At 41.3% G+C, this 18,865-nt stretch overlaps 2 protein-coding genes across 4 annotated transcripts in view; one reads left to right on the forward strand and one right to left on the reverse strand.

Moving 5' to 3' along the window:
• LOC115021975 (dipeptidyl aminopeptidase-like protein 6) overlaps positions 1 to 12,612 on the forward strand; it is a 77,318-nt gene extending 64,706 nt beyond the window's left edge. For all 3 annotated transcript variants that reach the window (XM_029452735.1, XM_029452732.1, XM_029452733.1), the window contains 19 exons: positions 519 to 639; positions 4,364 to 4,518; positions 5,106 to 5,203; positions 5,485 to 5,611; positions 6,229 to 6,267; positions 6,359 to 6,466; positions 6,551 to 6,642; positions 6,733 to 6,780; positions 6,861 to 6,973; positions 7,755 to 7,802; positions 7,933 to 8,031; positions 8,149 to 8,218; positions 9,088 to 9,282; positions 9,385 to 9,439; positions 9,565 to 9,667; positions 9,767 to 9,822; positions 9,962 to 10,034; positions 10,133 to 10,206; positions 11,309 to 12,612. In XM_029452735.1, the coding sequence (XP_029308595.1) occupies positions 519 to 639; positions 4,364 to 4,518; positions 5,106 to 5,203; positions 5,485 to 5,611; positions 6,229 to 6,267; positions 6,359 to 6,466; positions 6,551 to 6,642; positions 6,733 to 6,780; positions 6,861 to 6,973; positions 7,755 to 7,802; positions 7,933 to 8,031; positions 8,149 to 8,218; positions 9,088 to 9,282; positions 9,385 to 9,439; positions 9,565 to 9,667; positions 9,767 to 9,822; positions 9,962 to 10,034; positions 10,133 to 10,206; positions 11,309 to 11,455 (1,821 nt within the window). In that variant the 3' untranslated portion in view covers positions 11,456 to 12,612. The remainder of the gene's footprint in view (positions 1 to 518; positions 640 to 4,363; positions 4,519 to 5,105; positions 5,204 to 5,484; positions 5,612 to 6,228; positions 6,268 to 6,358; positions 6,467 to 6,550; positions 6,643 to 6,732; positions 6,781 to 6,860; positions 6,974 to 7,754; positions 7,803 to 7,932; positions 8,032 to 8,148; positions 8,219 to 9,087; positions 9,283 to 9,384; positions 9,440 to 9,564; positions 9,668 to 9,766; positions 9,823 to 9,961; positions 10,035 to 10,132; positions 10,207 to 11,308) is intronic.
• Positions 12,613 to 13,149: 537 nt separating this feature from the next.
• The window catches only part of arhgap21b (Rho GTPase activating protein 21b), a 36,254-nt gene continuing 30,538 nt past the window's right edge, over positions 13,150 to 18,865 (reverse strand). The window contains 2 exon segments of the mRNA XM_029452708.1: positions 13,150 to 16,256; positions 16,367 to 16,398. Of these exon segments, the coding sequence (XP_029308568.1) occupies positions 14,694 to 16,256; positions 16,367 to 16,398 (1,595 nt within the window). The 3' untranslated portion in view covers positions 13,150 to 14,693.

An 18,865-nucleotide genomic window follows, 5' to 3' on the forward strand; every position in this document is an offset into this window, starting at 1 on the left:
CTTTTTTTTTGAAGTGTCACACACTTATCCGCCAGCAGTGTGTCTTAATTCCTTCAGGCGATGCCAGCGTTTCTGCTTAAATCAGCCACCTAACTCGCATTTTAGATCAGCTGTCACCCACCCTCAGGAGACCGCATAATGTCTCAATAAACACAGGGGTAAAAATAATGTGTGTATGTGCCTGTAGGGCCTCTTCCTTCATACTGCGTTTGAGAGGAATCCAGCTCGAACTAGTAATGAGGCAAATATCCGTTAATACAGTGCTTAAGGCAGGTGTTGTCTGAGACTGCATTAGCTTGTACGTGTCATTGAGTGGGTGTTTATCTGGATTAAGATAAAGTCTTGATGTGCCACATGTGGATTTAGCATAAATGCTCATACTCTACACAGTAAATAGAAAGATTTGAGATGTAGAGGCAAAGTAGTCCCAGCTTTGCACCACAGGAAATTGAAATGTTAACAGCAATGCAAATAACAGAGACTAAGGATGGTTCTTATTTCTGCTTTTCTCTTTCCAGATCTTCATATTTGAAAACAACATTTACTACAGATCAACAGTAGACAACCGAGCTATCCGCCTGGTTTCCACCGGCAAAGAGGGAGTTGTGTTTAACGGCCTTGCTGACTGGCTGTATGAAGGTAAGACGACTACAAACACAGTCACACTGCAAAGCTCAGGGTGATACCACGTCCATCTTTTCCATGTTGCAAATAGTGGACTTTCTCCAAAGTTCAAAGGAATTTCCGTCACTTTCAGAATTGACAAAACTGAAGCAAGTTAAAAATATACACCTGAGCACCGCACTTGCAAAAGCATGTACATTAGCATGTTAATGTATTCACCCTCCTGGTATGACTTTCCTTAAGACTTAAGCCACAAGAGCATCAAAGAGTTGGAGGCTGTTGTTGGCCTTGGCCCGGCTCGCAGTCGCCGTTCAAGTGTTGGATGGGGTTGAGGTCGGGGGTTCTGCGCTGGCCAAGTTGTTCCACAGCAAACTCAGAAATGCATTTCTTTTTCAGACATGGCGTTGTGCTCGAAGGGAATTGTCACAGAAAAGAAAAGTACAAAAGTACAAAGCCTTCCCCAAACGGTTGTGTTAGCATTAGCATTCATCTTGAGTCGTGTTGAGAGTTTTGGGTTTCCTGAGGGAGATATCTGTCTCTTTAGCTGCTGAATGCTCCTCTATGTTCACCAGCTAGTCGCTAACGTTGTCTGTCCGCTCTTTGGTGGTTGATCTGAAATGCTGACATGCAGAATAGGGTGATAATTCAGCCCCTTTTCTTATACAAGTATCCATGTGATCATTGTAAAAATAAAGATACTGATTACAGACTTTTTAATGGATCGACAGCGCTCCAGACCAAACCGTGAAAAACCCTCCCAGTACACACAGGCATACAGTATGTCTACCTTTGGTCAGGGGTGTCCGCAAAACTTTAAGACATATGGTGTATCAATGCAACTAAATTGGAAGAATATTTTTCGTTCCACGCTTGTGACATCTGCCCCCCCCACCTGGGGGGTGTGTTGTGAGTTTGTGTGCATGATTCAATTTGAGAGAGCCCAGCTGGCTACGTTTCAGTGCCCCTCCCTCTCTACACTTCCCATAGCTTGTCTTTTGTGTTCAGGCAGTTTTAATTAATTCATGTCTGCAGCGCTGTAATCTCAATCAGCAGATGTTCAAAAGCCGGCAAACTTTTAATTTAATATGAGACGCTTTCTGATTACTGCATATGTGAGACACACATTGCAATTTCATACCACTTGAATGCGGCTTTGTTTATACATGCGCTGTCATGTTTCACGAGTTCTCACTGTGCATTCATTTATAATAAAGTCTATAGGTTTCCTGTTTAGTAAGTTAGGACTTCTTCTTCCGACATTGTTATAATTATTAATTTTGGATTTATTCAGAGGGTGGTTTTGGATAATGATTGCAGTACAGATGTACAGTGTAATTGCAAAATGGCAGTTATAATGAGAGAAATTCTGTTACAGTGCGTGAACTGCTTCAGGGTCGGCTCTAATAGGTTTTTCATTAATGGGATTATTTCTTTGTTGTAGACACAGAGCATGACATGAAAGAAGTCATCTATTTTCAATGCTAAAGACAATCCGCTATGTTTCACGGATTTGTCAGTGGATAGTAGACTGCCTCACAAAAGCAAAAATCACGCAGCTTTAATCTTACGCACACTGCACTGTTCAGGTGACTCAGGTTTGTCAAAGGTTGTGTGAATGTGGTTCAAGGTAAGGCTGCCTCATTTCTCTCTGTTTACTGTTCTGCACTCAGAGATCCTTAAGTGAAAGACTTTAAACATTTTTTGTAAGCACCAAATGTTAACATCTCAGAAACTTCTAAAATAAATTCCTTTACATTTCCACCTTAATGGCTTTAAACTTTAACACTTGTATGAAAATGCCTTTCATACACTTTGAATCTTCTTCTTGCGCAGTTCATTGAAGTTACATCATATCTTGCAGATGTTGTTGAAATACTCACATATAATGTGTCATCTGCACCATTACATCAAATGGAATATTTAAGATGATGGATGTTCTCGTGTAAGAAATTAATCACATTTTTCTGAAACATTTCTAAATAAAATCAAAATACAGTCCTGTGGGTTTGTACGTCACACACATATAAATGATCTGTGAGGCTTTGATATTGATGACATTTAATAATTATACCTCAGTTGTCATAAAAGCGCATCAACAAACACGTGGGATCTAACTTTGATCTGGAGATTAAAGATAGTGAAGTCGTGGGATTGAAGTTGGGACGATTTTGAATGTTTCCTGTAAAGCGGTGGGTTTGCGGAGGAGATGAAAGAAATGGATTTTTACAAGAGTGCAACATGCGAATTCATGTTGTTGCATGTGTTCTTATCTCTCCTCTTCAGTCAGCTGTGTGTTTTGCCTCTGACAGCAGTTATTGTCATGCACACAAGACTGTGTCACATTAACCTCACAGCCGATCCACAGCACCAAACGCTGGCACTGTGCCAGGGCAAGAGACACAAAGCCGTCCTGTCTTTTTGTGGCGCTGTTACAGGAAGTATTCATCTTTTTGTGTTTTACAGATACAGTGTGTGTCCTATGGTTGATATTAAATGTCAACAAAGGCGCTAAATGCTCCAACCCTCGTGAAATAATGGATCAAATAAATGAAATGTTGTTCTGGGTTATAGAGGAAATTGCGTCGTGCAAATGTTTTGTGTTTTGAGGCCTTGGAAATCCTGCTGCACTGCAACAAACCATCCGGTCTCAATCAAATGTTGAAAATTCAACACTGAATAATGTCCTTTCCTCAGTCTGACCTTGTTACAGCAGACTTCGCCCTGTGCATTTATAATGTGAAAAAAATGAATTATACCCTGATGACATTCGAAGCCATCATCGAGGTTGAGCTGATCATGTTTGCCAAGAAAAGGCTGTTGTTTGGATCTCCACATGTAGGTACAGTAGAGTTTGAAGTGTAAGGGATTGTCATAGAGCTCTTCTGCCCCCTGCTGGATAAAAATGAGGAAACTGCTAGAAAGTAATCAGGGAGGCTCAATTACAGAGCCTTTCAAAAATAATCATATTGCTCTTGTAAGGAGAAATAAATACCTTCTTTTTGTCTTGGTTTCTTCCAAAACGTCAGCTCCCTCAGTTACAGTAAGTCTGTCAATTGATCAAAGCTTAGTTTTCCACCGCCAGGAACAAAACCATAAACATTGGAACAAGGCAAGGCAATGGACAGGAAGTTGTATTTATAAAGCATTTTTCCACAGGGGAAAACAAACTAAATTAGCTTTGCTCCAAAATCAAATTAAATCCATGTCTATTTAAATAATATATTTTTTTATTATACATATGAATTGTCAATGTGTGATTCACAGGCATGACATCTACATCAACATGATGTATCTACTGCAAAGCCACATTTCTGGTTTCTGCACTTTTAAACCGTCAACAATGTAATATGAGTAATTGGTTTATTCTTCCTCAGTACAGGGCCTGGGCACCATCAATCACACATGCTATCAATATTAAATATTGTCTGTTCAAATGATGACATATTGGAAATGTCTTTATCAATGTCAGAATATACATAAACACCAGCTAACAGGAAAGCTGCATATAGAGAAATGCAAACTCTATGTGAAACATTGCATTTGTAGAGGTAGTGTTGCTGCAAGTACTTTATGTGACAGGAGGAACATTTCTTAATGGATTTTTACATGGATTTGATTCTTTTTCTAGAATAACTTTAGTATAGTTCCCTAAGTCAGTCTGGTCATCGCACTTGTATTCTGGTCTTCATGTTTATGCATGCTTCTGTGTGTGTATTATCTGTTTTGTTTGTTTTAACAGAGGAGATCCTGCAGACCCACATAACCCACTGGTGGTCTCCAGACGGGCTGCGTCTGGCCTACATGACCATCAACGACACGCTGGTGCCAAAGATGGAAGTTCCCTTCTTCACAGGAACGGCGTACCCCGCCACCTTGGAGTACCACTACCCAAAGGCAAGTCTGCAGCCACAATCTCGCACCCTTTTTTAGGCTGAGAAAATTCAAAGTGGTTATAAGTGACCTCCGCTGCACTTCTTTATTCAATTATGATCAGACATAAAACAGGCAGTCCAATGCATTTTACAGATAAGTATTCACAAAGAATACGTACATAAATAATAATAACAACTAAAAACACACAGACTTAAGGTACAAATAAAATATAAAGTCTAAACATCACAACAAGTTAAAAACATGGTTATTTATGTTTTATAATAGACAAAGGTTATACCTCTGTGACCCACATGTATGCAGATAACTCAAGAGAGGCACACATTGAGGCTACTGGATCTGTTTGTTAACAAGTTTGCCATATCAACCTAAAAGGTCAATGTTCATTACTTGTTTCCGCTGCCCCATGGTGGGCAAAAACAAAAATGAGTAATTGCAGGTTTAAATATTCTATCATGTTGATGTTGTGATGCATAGAGGACTTTGATGGATGGATCTTGTTTATCTCTGAAGACAACAGAAAGACTATTCGTCAGTGTCTTCAAGTGCAATCTAGTCTGACCTATCTAGTTTCCTCTTGGCCCTCGCAGGCTGGGGAGGAAAACCCTGCGGTGCACTTGTCAGTGGTGAGCCTCAACGGTCCTCTGCACACCGTGGTGATGAAGAAACCTGATGACCCCCGAATAGGGTAAGTGACAGCCCATCAGTGCCTTATTGTGTATAAAGTAACAAGCACCAAAAATAGCCCTGGAGCATTTTCTTAAAGGGACAGTTTACACCAAAATCAAAATACATATTTTTTATCTTAACTGTAGTGCTATTTACTTATTTATTTATATTCGAGAGAAGGCAGACATCTCTACAGATCTCCAACCCTCTGCAACACACACCGCACCGCTTAGATCGATAAATAGCACTACTAGTAAGAGGAAAAATAGGTTGATGCATTTTCTCTCTCTGGTTATCCAGGAGGGAATATTATATCACGATGGTGAAATGGGCCACCAGCACTAAACTGGCTGTCAACTGGCTGAACAGAGGTCAGAACAACTCCATCCTGACACTGTGTGAGGCTACAACTGGAGTCTGCATTAAGGTGAAACATTCAGCTAAATGTACTTGAAGTGTGAAATCTGCCGTCAGTGTGTATTCTCTGTTAAGGATGCATCTGGAGATGTTTTTCTGTCAACCAAAAAAGACCAAAACAGACACATTTAAGAGTATTGTAGTGTAGTGAAAGCCTGACATACAACATGAGCAGCACCATTGCACTGGTTGACATTCTTTACAATGAACATGGGGACTGTATACTGTATGTAGTTTATTTTGAGTCAGTCCCACATACAAAGTTCTGCTGCTGCAAATGCTCAGCTGAGTATTTGTCCTATTTAGTCCTGTTTAGATAATGTTTTATAAAAATGTAATGTTCCCAGCTGCTTACGGAAATTAGGTTTTTAATTCAAGTATATTTTCATTAGTTGTTTTTTAAATGAATTGTGAATACACCTATTCTCTTTCTGTTGTAGATAATCTTTCTTCCCCAGAAAGAGAAAGTTTATTTCTCAAAATGTCAAACTTTTGCTTTATGACTTACATCTACCGTAGGAGGGAATAGACTTAAGGCTGAGTACATAACTATAATAATATCTTTGAATGTGTATGTAATTTCAGTCAGAAAAACATTGAAAATCATACTCCTGTTTGTTTTTTCAGAAACATGAGGATGAGAGTGAGAGCTGGTTGCAGAGACAGGTTAGTACTTTGTGTCTTGAACAACAGGATATACAAAAGCCCTGCAGGCACTTGTGGGACACGTGCAGATGTGTTTCTCTCCTCTCTGCAGAATGAAGCGCCGCTCTTTTCCCATGACGGACACAAGTTCTTCTTCACCAGAGCGATCCCTCAGGGTGGGAGAGGGAAGTTTTTCCACATCTCTATGTCAACCTCTTTGGTAATTAATTGCAGAATTACCCTAATGATAATTGTGTTGAAGGTTTGGCACAGTGTGTTTAATGGTTCATTTACTTTCTTCTAGCCTAACACTAGCACAGACATACTTCAGTCCCTGACCTCTGGAGACTGGGACGTCACCAGCATCTTGGCCTACAATCCTGAAAGGAACCTCATGTAAGACATTTTGAGGATTTTTTTTAACAGCCAGTGCTGCAAAATCGTGGTTATTCTGTTAGTTGAGGGTATTGTTTGGATGTTTTCCAGATACTTCCTGAGCACAGAGGACGACCCCAAACGACGGCACTTGTACAGGTCGGGTTTTTACAAGAGTACTTCTGTGTTTTCTGTAAGTGCTGTTTGAGATACTCATACTTGAGTGTGCCATCCCACAGTGCTGACACAATCCCTCCGTTCAACCGCTGCTGCCTGTCTTCTGAGTTCAAGTGCGGCTACATGGACGTCTCATTCAGCGACAACATGCAGTACTTCCTACTCACCTGTAAAGGTGAGCATCCTCGACCTTGAATCTCTCGATTCAAGGCTGTTTTTATAACAGCGGACTGAGAGCGTTATACATCCCAGCACTCCTGAGAATTAAAGTCTTCTGCGGGAGGCAGAAAGCCGCATTCAGTACAAAGCTTAACTGAATTAGTGCTCCATGTCAGGTTGAGAGCTTATATCGAACTGGACATTAGCGGATAACCTAAAACCAAACCGCTGCACTATCCCTCTAATTAGCCACAGAATTAAACGTATTGTCTGACTGCACGCCGAGAGTCATTTGAGCACCACGAGCTGCTGGCAGAGTGTCTGGCTTTCTGCTTTTACTATTTGTCATATGAAAGCACATTGTGTTGTTGTTTACTAGATATTCCTTGTGTTCCTCAGAGACACTCTGTCATTGTTTTTTTTGTTTTGCCCTTGTAGCTTCATCGCAGGGGCACATCACGCTTTCTATGGAGGCTGATTTGTTCAGGGGGCTCACTCCAAAGAGGCAAAGTGCCAGTGGCTTTCTTCATTAATTGGATCTTTGGAGAGCAGCTCCAATTGTGAAATAATAAACTACTTCCTCGTGGGACGGAAGTAGATTATTAACAGCAGAGGCTGTTTAAAATGAGATAGCGAGGTGTTTCCATTGCTGAGATTGCAGAGAAGGATTGGGTTTCAGAGGCTTCATTACTTTTGTGACAGAGGCATTTGAGCCTCTTGTAAGCGCCTTGTTACTTAAAGTAAACTTCTATTATTACATTCCCGTTAACTGATTTTCCCTGAATTGTTCCATGTAGGTCCAGATATACCGAGTGTGGCTATCTATAGCACCAAGGACAATCAGAGTGAGTGTTGTCCTCCCGCTTCACCATGTTCAACAAACTGCACTGAATTATATGAGTATGTTTACATTGATAAATAGATTTGTCATAGAGAGAATGTAACAAAGGAACTGTTTAATCCGCTTAACTGCAGACGTGTTTGATGTGGAGACAAACCAGAAAGTAAACAACACGTTCAACAACCTGCAGATGCCCAGAGTGGAGTACGAGACCATCACCATAGACGACTACAGTATGTGCTCACGTTGAATTAGCAATTACACAACTAACAATGTGTATATCCTGATGAAATTACAGCCAATACTCTTGTATTATAAGATTCCCAGTAACTTTGTCCTGTATGTTGTAGCTCTGACAATGCAGATTCTGAAGCCAGCTGGATTTGTAGATACAGCCCATTACCCCTTACTGCTGCTCGTGTAAGTATGAAAACGCCTGACTGTTTCTATTACAAAAAGTTATCTTTATGAAACAAGTGCACAGACTATTATCAACACTTGAATGCAGCAACTAACAATTACTTTCATTATTGTTTAAAAAGGATACGGCAGCCATTTAGAATTGTAGTTTCCTAAATGTCGTGTTTAAGACAGAATGGTTCAAGCTGTTTGGATATCCCCACTTTCAGCCCCTAGTATGGGTCAAGAGCCAAAATCACTGGATCCTACATTTCCCATAATGCAACTCAAAAAACAAAAATGTTTTTGTTATACGCTGCCTGTCTGTTAATTAAAGGCTTATGTCTATGGCTACTGCCCTCAGTTTGTAATGCAGCTTTTCAATTGTTTGGTCTATGAAACCTTGAAAGATATTTTTTAAACTGCCTGTCGCAATTTTTCAGGGCTCAAGGTGAAGTTGTAAATTTGATTATTAAGATTTTCACTTTGAAATGATTTGTAGAAAGACATAAAAACAGCAAAGACAGTCACTGAAATAGTAATACGGTTGCCAATTAATATTCCCACCCTCAATTAACACCACAATACAATGCTATAATTGACCATAATATAACATAAACTATAATATCCTGCACTAGATACTACATTGTAGTACTCAGTAGTTTGATAATGTGGATTTGTATTGGTCTGCATTACATTACAAGGTAATTATTTTATTTCCTTGTAGCTGTCGTGTAAAATGATCTATTTGTTTTTACTTTGTTGTTAAACCTTCTGTTTGTCCAGTTATGAAACCAACAATACTGAAATAGAATGTGTGTAATCTCATCTAATCTGGAAATGTGTCATCAGTCCTCAAAATGACCAACATGGCTGTGGTTTTCGCACAGGGACGGTACGCCCGGCGGGCAGATGGTGTCGGAGCAGTTTCAGGTGGACTGGGCCACGGTGCTGGTCAGCAGCTTTAGCACCATCGTCATCCGCTTTGACGGCCACGGCAGCGGCTTCCAGGGAACCAACCTGCTCCACAAAGTCCGGAGGAAACTGGGAAGACTAGAAGAGAGGGACCAGCTGGAGGCACTCAGGTTAAGACTTCTGCTTTCACTGCAAACATGACAAAAACCAAGGCCTTCGTGGTCTTTGGATCCCAAAACATGGAAGTTTGACCAGTTTTCTTTCACTTTCAGGTTCATATCCAAAGAGCCTTATATTGACAAGAGTCGAATGGGAGTTTATGGAAAGGTAAAAAGAACACATGCTGAAAGAGGCTCCTAAGAACCAGCAACTGCTTCACATGGAAATTATTATCCTAAAGTTGAATGAATTGGACTTCTTTGTGTTTCTGTGTCTCCCCTACCTTTGTTCAGGCATATGGAGGATATTTAGCCACGATGCTTCTTAGCTCTGAGGAGTTCAACGAACTTAAATGTGGAACAGCAGTCTCCCCCATCACAGATTTCGAGCTATATGGTATAATTTTCCACATATTCTTCTACCATGGATGCCTTAAAGAGATGCGGAAGGTATCTGATCTTTCTTGCTCTGTTTTTCCTGTTTTCCAAATTACAGCATCTGCATTTTCAGAACGATACCTCGGCTCAAAGACAGATTCCCGAGTGTATACGGTAAAGTTTGAACGTTTCAGTCTCTTTATACAAATCACGGACAAAGACATTTAGCGATAAGATGTTTAGTGCACAGGGATGGAGTTAAGGGTCAATATTAAGAGGGTGTTAATGTCTTTTTCCACTCTCTTTCCTTCAGATGGCTAATTTAGCTCACAGAGCGGGTCAGCTTCTGCAGAAGCAGTACCTGATCATTCACCCAACTGCTGACGGTGACTATATTATTTCTCTATACTGCAGTGAGTGAAACAGTAATTGTTTAACTGTGATCACTAATGTGTCTCCAATCTTATTTTCTCCACTACCACAGAAAAGGTTCACTTCCAGCACACGGCCAAATTCATCAATCATTTAATCAGCGAGAAGGCCAATTACACTCTACAGGTGAGTTCACTGCGAGAATAATAGATGTGGCTGATGTTTTTAACAGAACAAGGACATGGATGTTGTCTTAATAACTAACTTATAACATACTATGCTATAAAATACTTTTTTATGACATTTTTGGGACTTTTAAGATTTATTTTTGTTGCATTTTTGAGAGATAGAGCAGACAAACTGAAAAGGGGAAAGCGAGAGTCGACATGCAGCAAAAGCCGGCGGGTCGGATTCAAACCCAGCCCACCCGCTCTACCATTTGATCTACCCAGACTATGACTTTTTTAAATGACATTCTTTGTGGTATTATACTATACTATGAATTGTAAATGCTTTTTGTATGGCCTACTATACTATAACTTTTTTTGACTTTTTTTAATTACATACTTACTATATTAGGAATTTTCTTTTAAGGCATCCTATTCAATTTTTAGTGCATTATATATTATGACTTTTATGAGTTTTTCATGGCATGACTTTGTATGACATTTATTACTTTTGAAAGACATACTATAGCATGACTTTTTTTTTATGGCAAAGTATATTGTGAAATGTTTTATGACACTATACTATGGATTTTTTTGACCTATGAAAATGTTATGACCGTTTTTACAAAAAAGTTTTTCAATGAAATTTAAACTTTTTTATGGCATATTTTTAACATACCATACTATTTTTTCAAGACTTTCTATTACATACTATACAATGAAATTTTAATTAGTATACTGTACTATAATTCTTTTTAAATGGCATTCTATAATATAACATATTTCTATAATATAACATATTTCTACTATATAATGGCATACTACAGGCTACTATGACTTTTTATGACATTTGTATGGAATGCTATACTATGCCATTTTTTAGACATGCTGTACTTTAATCTTTTTCATAAAAATAAAAGTGAAACTATCCTTTAAATAGTTTGAATCGCTGGTTCTAGATATATAAATATGAGAATATGCTGCTTTTTTTGTTAGTTTTGGATTGTTGGTGAGTTTTCTCACGTTTAAAAAAAACTAAATGATAAATAAATTAACAATAGATCAATAAAAAATATTGTTAGGTGCAGCTCTATATAAATTGATTGGGTATTTATTTACAGATCTACCCCGATGAGGGACACTTCCTACATGGCGACGGGACACAGCAGCACCTGAGCCAATCCCTGGTCAACTTCTTCGAGGTGTGTTTCCGGGTGCCGGAGATACCGACGGAGGACCCGGAAGAAGAGGAAGAGGACGACAGTTAAATCCCTCTGAGCAGCCCCTGGCCAGCTTCCACAGCACAATATGCAACAAGATCTTTCTAAGCCAATCAACCAACACCACCTGCTGTCCAATCAGATTTGAGCTCTACACTGACGCGCAGCACCTGCATGTGCAAAAGGGGCGTCGGCCTATAACCCCTCTCCTCACCTCGTGCTGGCTGCTGGTCAGAAAGACAAAATAAATCTCATGTGATCGGTCACATCTCTCTGCAATTGGAATATATGAACTAGTACTCCCTCTGGTGGACAAATAGAGGATCAACATAACGAGCTACGAGTCTCCATTCCAAACCAGGCACATTAATCGTGCGCTTCGCAGCACAAAGTATCCCGTGAAGATCAGTTCATTATGTTGAGATTTCACTTTTGAAACGCCGCCAGTTTCTGATAACCTTGCCAACCAACTTACTGATTATTGTGTTCATGAGTATGATTACTGCTACTTGTTTCTCAACATTTCTCTGTTCAGTGTCGTGTCTTTGAGTGGATGTCTGGCTGCATCAGTCCGTAGTTGCTTTACAAAACGAGGGCACAATGTTTAACTTGTGTTGTTCTCCAAAAAAGTGTCTATACTGAAATGGTATGAAATCATTTTGTCCCCTCATTGTATTTCTGAATTTAACTCGTGTTCCTTTAGTCACTGTGCCTTACTGTGGGTGAAATGTTCATGTTGGGAACCCACATGATATCGAAGAGAGTAAATATGGATAGGCCTTGTCTGAACTGTGGACTCAAGACCAGATGATGTAATCTTCTTCAAATAATAGCCAGTTATAAGTGAGGGAAGTTTAAATCACAAGGTATGGCACATTTCTATCTCAAAACATGGACATAACCGAAACTGACAAAATAATTGTATGTCTGCTTGAAAGATGGTATTAAACTGACACAAATGTAAAGAGTATTTAGTTTGCAAATACAGTTCTTGATATTTACCTTCCAAACTGGTAAGTTAACTGTGCTGAATTTGCATTACTTGGCTAATTTCTTTGACTTGTGTTGGCTCTACTCTCTCCCCGTGTCACTTCTGTTAGTATTGTCAGTGGTTTCTAGTCAGCTGATGTACAAAGTGTATAAATCTTATATTGTTCAAGTCTTTGTTGTATGTGCAACTTGTATATAAAGCGTTTTGAACTGCATCTTTGGTTAGCTTTATTTTCCCCTTTACGTCACTTCAGTGTGCAAGCTAACAACGTATGTGACTGCTGCCTTGTGCTGCAACATTTGAACTATTTCACATCCGCCGATATGCTTTGTTGAGTGCAGCAAAGGGCCGTATAAATATAACGCGTTCACTTTTCTACTTGGGGGGGAAAAAAAGGAAAGAAAAATTCAGATTAAGTTTATAAGGACTTGTAAATGTCTAAGACCGAAATTAAAATTCTATTCAATGTGTTGTTTCTCGTTCCAGTTTCAAACACTTCAGAGAAACTTATTAAAATTATTTCAAGTTGCTCAAATTCAGTTGTTACTTTTAGAGATACAATTTTAAGTCTAAACACCAGGTTACACACATCGGATTGGTGAAAACCAGAAATATTGTTAAACTCCAGGTGTCAAAAAAGCCCCATTAAATCTAATTTGAATCAGTTGATTCTGTTTCGGCCTCTTTGCTTACAATACTCTTGAGATGCTTTTCTACAATGTGGTAAAAAAATTAAACATTGATGACCATCTGCCATTGACAAAATTTATTTCCAGTGTTTCAGGAGTCTGTGCGAACCCCTCTAACAATCAGAGGAACACAGCATCGGTCCAAACGGTCCAGCACAATGAAGCGTTTCCTCATGCAGGGACCTCTCTCCTCAGAAGTACCAAACTGCCCACAACACCCACACAGGCCTCATGAGCATCATCATCATCATCATCATCATCATCTCTCAATACTGAACTTTAATCCTGCAATCTGATGGAAATGAAAAGTAAAGCAGCTAAAACATGGCATTTATATGTACATTTAAGTTACTTATTTTTACAAGGAATATTTAAAATTCAAGTTCTGTTAAAATCAAAAAATGAAAAACAGGAGGAACAAAATGTATAAAACATGTTAAGACCAGAGTGGAATGCCTAAGGAATGGAAGATCGGCATTTTGTTACATAACCTCTAGAATGACCGAGAGTAGACAGTAAAAATGTCGTTCACAGTAACATCTTCGTGTATCTCAACAAAGACAATATGGCACTCTTAACAATTCATTGTGAGGCACTTCCTATTTTGAAAAAAACATGATTTTCTGATTTGAATACCCATTTTCTTTTTCGTCCAACTTTTTCTTCCTCTTTGCAATCTACCGCCAGCCACTCACAGATGTGTGAACCACAAACACTTAACACACACAGCATAACATTTGCATCAGAGGGATGTTGTTCACTGCTCTTTAAACCACATAACTAGGATGAATAAGAACTCTATTTTCCTTTTGCATAAGTCCAGTGTCTCCTCGTCACCTTTGTACCTTTGGAAAGGCCCCTTTGACAGCAGAGAGCTTTGTAGGCAGTCCACACAAGGGCTGTACCAAATAAACGATTCAAGTACACAGAAAAATAGGGATATGTACGCTTTAGAGTGAAACACAAGCATCTAAAGCTTTTAGTCAGTATTACAGCAAGCATGTCTGTACATTCTTCATTTGGTTACTGAGAGACTCGCCGACTTTGAACATTGTAACTTTCTTTACACAAAAATAGTTCCTCTGCAATACTAAAAACTTTTTTTCACTACTTCCTATTCATTCTAAAAGTCAGTTCATCCTTAAAGCCACTTCGCTAAACCTTTTAACAATCCTAACTCGAGTGTCACTGTTCACACTTCCTTGCACAAACTTCACAGGCTCATTGTTTTGTGAGCGACAGGTCCTCTCGATCTTCAGCATAACAGGGATTTGTATTAGAAGGGAAGATATCCTCCTGATGCGACATCCCAAAGTCATTTGTCAAAAAAAAAAAATCTTTTTGAAAAAGGTATAAACACCATTTTGTTTCATGCCTTATACATGAGCAAGATCAACGATCCCCGTGTGCAGTAATTCTCTTTTGACAAGAACACACACACCAGTTAAAGACACACGCACACACACACACACACTCTGGAGAATTTTGTACAACATGCTCATTCACTAACATTGGTCACACAACAGACATTATACTGACAGACTCCCAAGTACGTACACATGTCACAGACGGAGAACATACACAGTCACGCACGTCCCCGCACTTCTCACAGGTACTGATAGAAGCGCGAATGGACCACTTGGGAATTAGTGAGTTTATGCGGGTGAGCGGTGGCCGAGAGGCTCAGATTTTTACTCGGGGGCACGTCCCCGTTCAACACCTCCGCTGGACGATGTGGGAGTTCAGAAGCGGACGACGCTCCGAGGTTCTGGGAGTTTGCGCTGAACATCTCCCCCTGCTGTTCAGAGAGATCCAGGCTGACCTCTGGATTGCTGGTGCGGTGGCGCTCACGGACAATCCAGTCCCTAATGGAGAAGTCTTGAGAGCTGCACTTAGGCTTCAGCTGGTCCACAGCTGACAGCTCCGACCGAGAGCCGATGCCAACATGCGACCAGTCTCCCAAAACAGACAGCTCTGCGAAGTCCCTCTGACCGCCCATGGTGTGTCTGCGTCTGATGTTCTTCTTCTTGCTGCGGCCCTCAGGGGACCGGCTTCTCTGGCTTCCCACGCCAAACATGTCATCCACAGACAGTCGCAGACGCACCTTCAGCCTGTCAGTGATCTTCAGCTTCCATGCAGGCTCCGTCTTGTCTAATTCGCTACGAGACGAGGAGCTGAGGCTGCCTGTGGAGAGGCCTTTGCCCGACCCCAGCACACATGACAGTTTGTTGGATTCTTTATCACTCCAGGCTCCATCCAGTGAAGACTCACTGACGGTTTTCTGTTGAGCAGCTTTCTTTCTGGAGAGCGTGTCACACTCGATGAGTCTATGTGAGGGGAGAGGTCGAGGAGCTTCCTGGAGTTCTCTGTGATCACATTTTCCGACTGTAAACACTGACAGGTCGCTCTCGCTGTCCGTCTCCATCGGCCTTCCCTCGCTGATGAGCTCACTTCTCTCGTCGTCTGCATCGTCTCCGCCCCTGCTTTCCGCCACTGACTGCACTTCAGGACTGAGGGTGCTGAGCTCAGCTCCGGTCAGGAACGTCATGGAGGAGGTGGTGGAGTAGTCGGAGGTGATGGAGCACACCTCCGCTCCGAGCCCACTGGGGCCAGCTTCTGGTCCCAGAGGCGCCGCTCTGCCTCGCCTGACTCTGGGCACCGACGCCTGGGAGCTGGTGCTGTTCATCGTACCGAGGTCGGACACCGTGTCATCGTAGTTGGACGGCGGGTCCGACAGAGAGGACTGGTGAGCCATCGGCATGCGGTAGCGGAGGTTTGGGGAATGGGGGGGTGAGGCGTAGGGGGAGCCGCTTTGAAGGGAGGAGGAAACGAGTTCTGGAGGAAGGGAGGGAGAGGGCTGCGATATGCTACAGAGAGACTCCTTCCTGTTGGTTTTGTCCAGCTGTTCCTCTGAGCTGCTCCTGAGCTTGTCTTTCTCACTGGTTTCATCCGTCTCCTCCCCCTCCTCCTTGGTCTGGCTGCCTGGGGACCACAGAGGCTGCTGCCGGCTCTCCCCCAGGAGCTCCTTCCTGGGGAACACAGCGTCCAGGTCGTCGTCTGAACTGCTGAGATGAGCTTTGTCCTTGGGCTTCTTACGTTTGCGACTGGCGAAGAAGGAGGAGCGCAGCATCTCTTTGCTACACTGATCCTTCCCTGACCCCCACAAGCCCTGCTGATACAGAACCAACACTCAATAAAACACGATTTGAGAACAAAAGAACAGCAAAGAAAAAGGAATGAAGGAATGTGAAACGGAACAAAACAAGAGGAGGACATTACCTTTGATTTGGAGGAGTCACTACATGCTGAATCTGTGTCAAAGAGAAAAGTGTCATTAGTTAAAGTCTTCCAAGCTTCTGACTTCTAAAAACAGTGAACAAGATAAAGCAAGAGGAAAGGCAGATTAAAAGTTTGCTCAGAGTGAAACTGACAGACATGATGGGTATAATGAGAGCAGCTGAATGAAAGCAGACGACACATTTTCAGCTCCGAGACAGACAGAAGGGCGAGTAACCACACGCAGCATTATATGGATAAGTGGATAAAGCAGCAGAAGAGGCCCGAGATGAAGGGTGAGAGGATACAAAGTGAAGATCCAGCAGTAAACCATGACACAAAAAGCAGCTCATGCTCATGTATCGATGGAACGACGGCACATCACGGACAAACACGTCAGTCACAGAGCATCACATGTAGCCACCAACCAGCTGTAGGCATTCTTTCCCAACTCAAAGACATCACAGAGGACAGGGAGTGATGAGTTTGCTCTGACTTTAAGGGGTCTGAGCTGAACAGTCACAGTGAGTGTATGTTGTGGTCGATATAGCTGGCGCAGGCAAGCCTTAATATAACGAAAAGATTGATCTTACTCCAAGCTAGATTAACTCCTGCGGGGCCCTCTAACATGTAACCTGTCGTTCTCAACAACATAAAAGGCAAATCAAAGAGTTCACAAAACTTTCTTGTCTCACTTTGCAAAAAGGAGAAAAACACGCGAACTGCAGCTAACAAACATAAACAGACTAATAGCCCTTTTCCACCAAATAGTTACAGGAACCAGGAGCCACAAGAACTTAACTCAGGAACTGAAAGCACCTTGTAAATCTTAAAAACCCTGAAGATGAGGCAAATAGGACCATTAACGGATTGAAATAGATCAAGATTTGAGATTATGTTGTCGTTTGTATTTACTCTGGTTGAAAGGAAACCGACAGAGGCAGCACTTTCATTTTAGACTCATCAGGAAGCCGACGACTTAATTAAATTAACTTAATTGTTCACCTCAGAAATGACCAGAGCTGTCACACCCTCGTCTTAATAATGTTACTAGTTGGCTCCGGTGCTTCCTTATTGTCTGAATGAAGCTGTAGGGAAGTTGTACAAGCTGGAGTTTGACAAATCAGCAACACTGATAGTTCCAGAAGGCACTACTTCTGGAACAGGGACTTTTTTGACAACGAGAACTACGGCAAAAAAAAGAAAACTAAATTTAGTCACCGCATCCTCTGATTGAAAGGTTCCTGGGCTCCTGAAAGAGTTCCTGTGCTGGAAATGGGCTATTAATGATCTAATTTAGGTTCAAAACGTGTGTGTGTGTGAGTGTATAGCGCAGGATTGGGTAGGAAGACAGTGTGAGGGGCATGTTAGTGATCGATGTAAGTGTTGTACGTTATGTAACAGTGCGCGATGATGTGGCAATATTTGTCCGTAATGAAAACAAAGATTTTAAAATAAGGACGTCACAGACAACAGATCAAACAAAAAGATACAAGAGGAGGCACGTGAAACAAAAAACTATCTGTTGCTGCAAGTAACTAAACATCTACAAGCTTGGAGTCCCGTCCACTGCAATATGACTGCATGTGTGCCTCTGCATCAACAAGTCACTGCATGTGTGTTGGTTGTATGTGTGGGTTTGTTTGGGTGTAAACGCATGTGTGCTGGGTAACATCCAGCTCAGTCCCACAACTACGACCCCCACCCTAAGACATCATGACAGATTATGCCACATGACCGAGAGAGAACCTGAGGTTGACCGTACCATGCTACTTGTCCTTGCGATCAGCTTTAGAGACAACAAGAGACAGCAGAAGGGCTTTCAGAGAAAGTACAGCAGCATCGCTCTGTATCCCCTCAATTCAGGGTATTGGTTTAAATATGAGACGTGCACACCACAGGAAAAATGACAAACATCGACTTCTCTTTCTTTCTTTTTTTATCTTTTTTCCTCCTTTCGCCCAAATTTAAAAGAGCTGCGGGTTTCTGCAGACTAGGCAGCTACACTGGGCACAACACTCGTCCTTCTTCCTACAGTCCCAGCTGTCCATCACTGACATAACAGAGTCCATCAGTGACATCATCGAGTGATAGACGCCGCCCACTTGGCCTGTGTCAAGATTAGGTCATGTGTGAGTGCTGGACAGGAATAAGGCAGAAAAACAACACACTACACACAGAAGGGCAGAGGTCAGAAGGGTTAAAACTTCCATGGTTTCTTTTGGTTTGTTAGATTTTCTTTGGGAAAGAACATGCCGGGATTATGTGAGAGACGAGGAGGAGGGGAAGAAAAGAACTGAAAGAAAAGGAGTCGTCGTCTCAACACAGGTAAAGCACAGGGAGAAAAAATGACTTGAGCAAGAGAAAATAAAGGGTAAAGCAAAAATAAATAAACGAAAAATAAAACTTGAGGACAATTTTATCTTTTTGGGCAAAAAAAAAACCATCAACAGCGGAACAAAACAGACTTTTATCCAAAAACAAAATAAATAAAAAAAGGCT

This window comes from Cottoperca gobio, chromosome 17 (genome assembly GCF_900634415.1).
Source record: "Cottoperca gobio chromosome 17, fCotGob3.1, whole genome shotgun sequence".
Classification (NCBI taxonomy): Eukaryota; Metazoa; Chordata; class Actinopteri; order Perciformes; family Bovichtidae; genus Cottoperca; species Cottoperca gobio.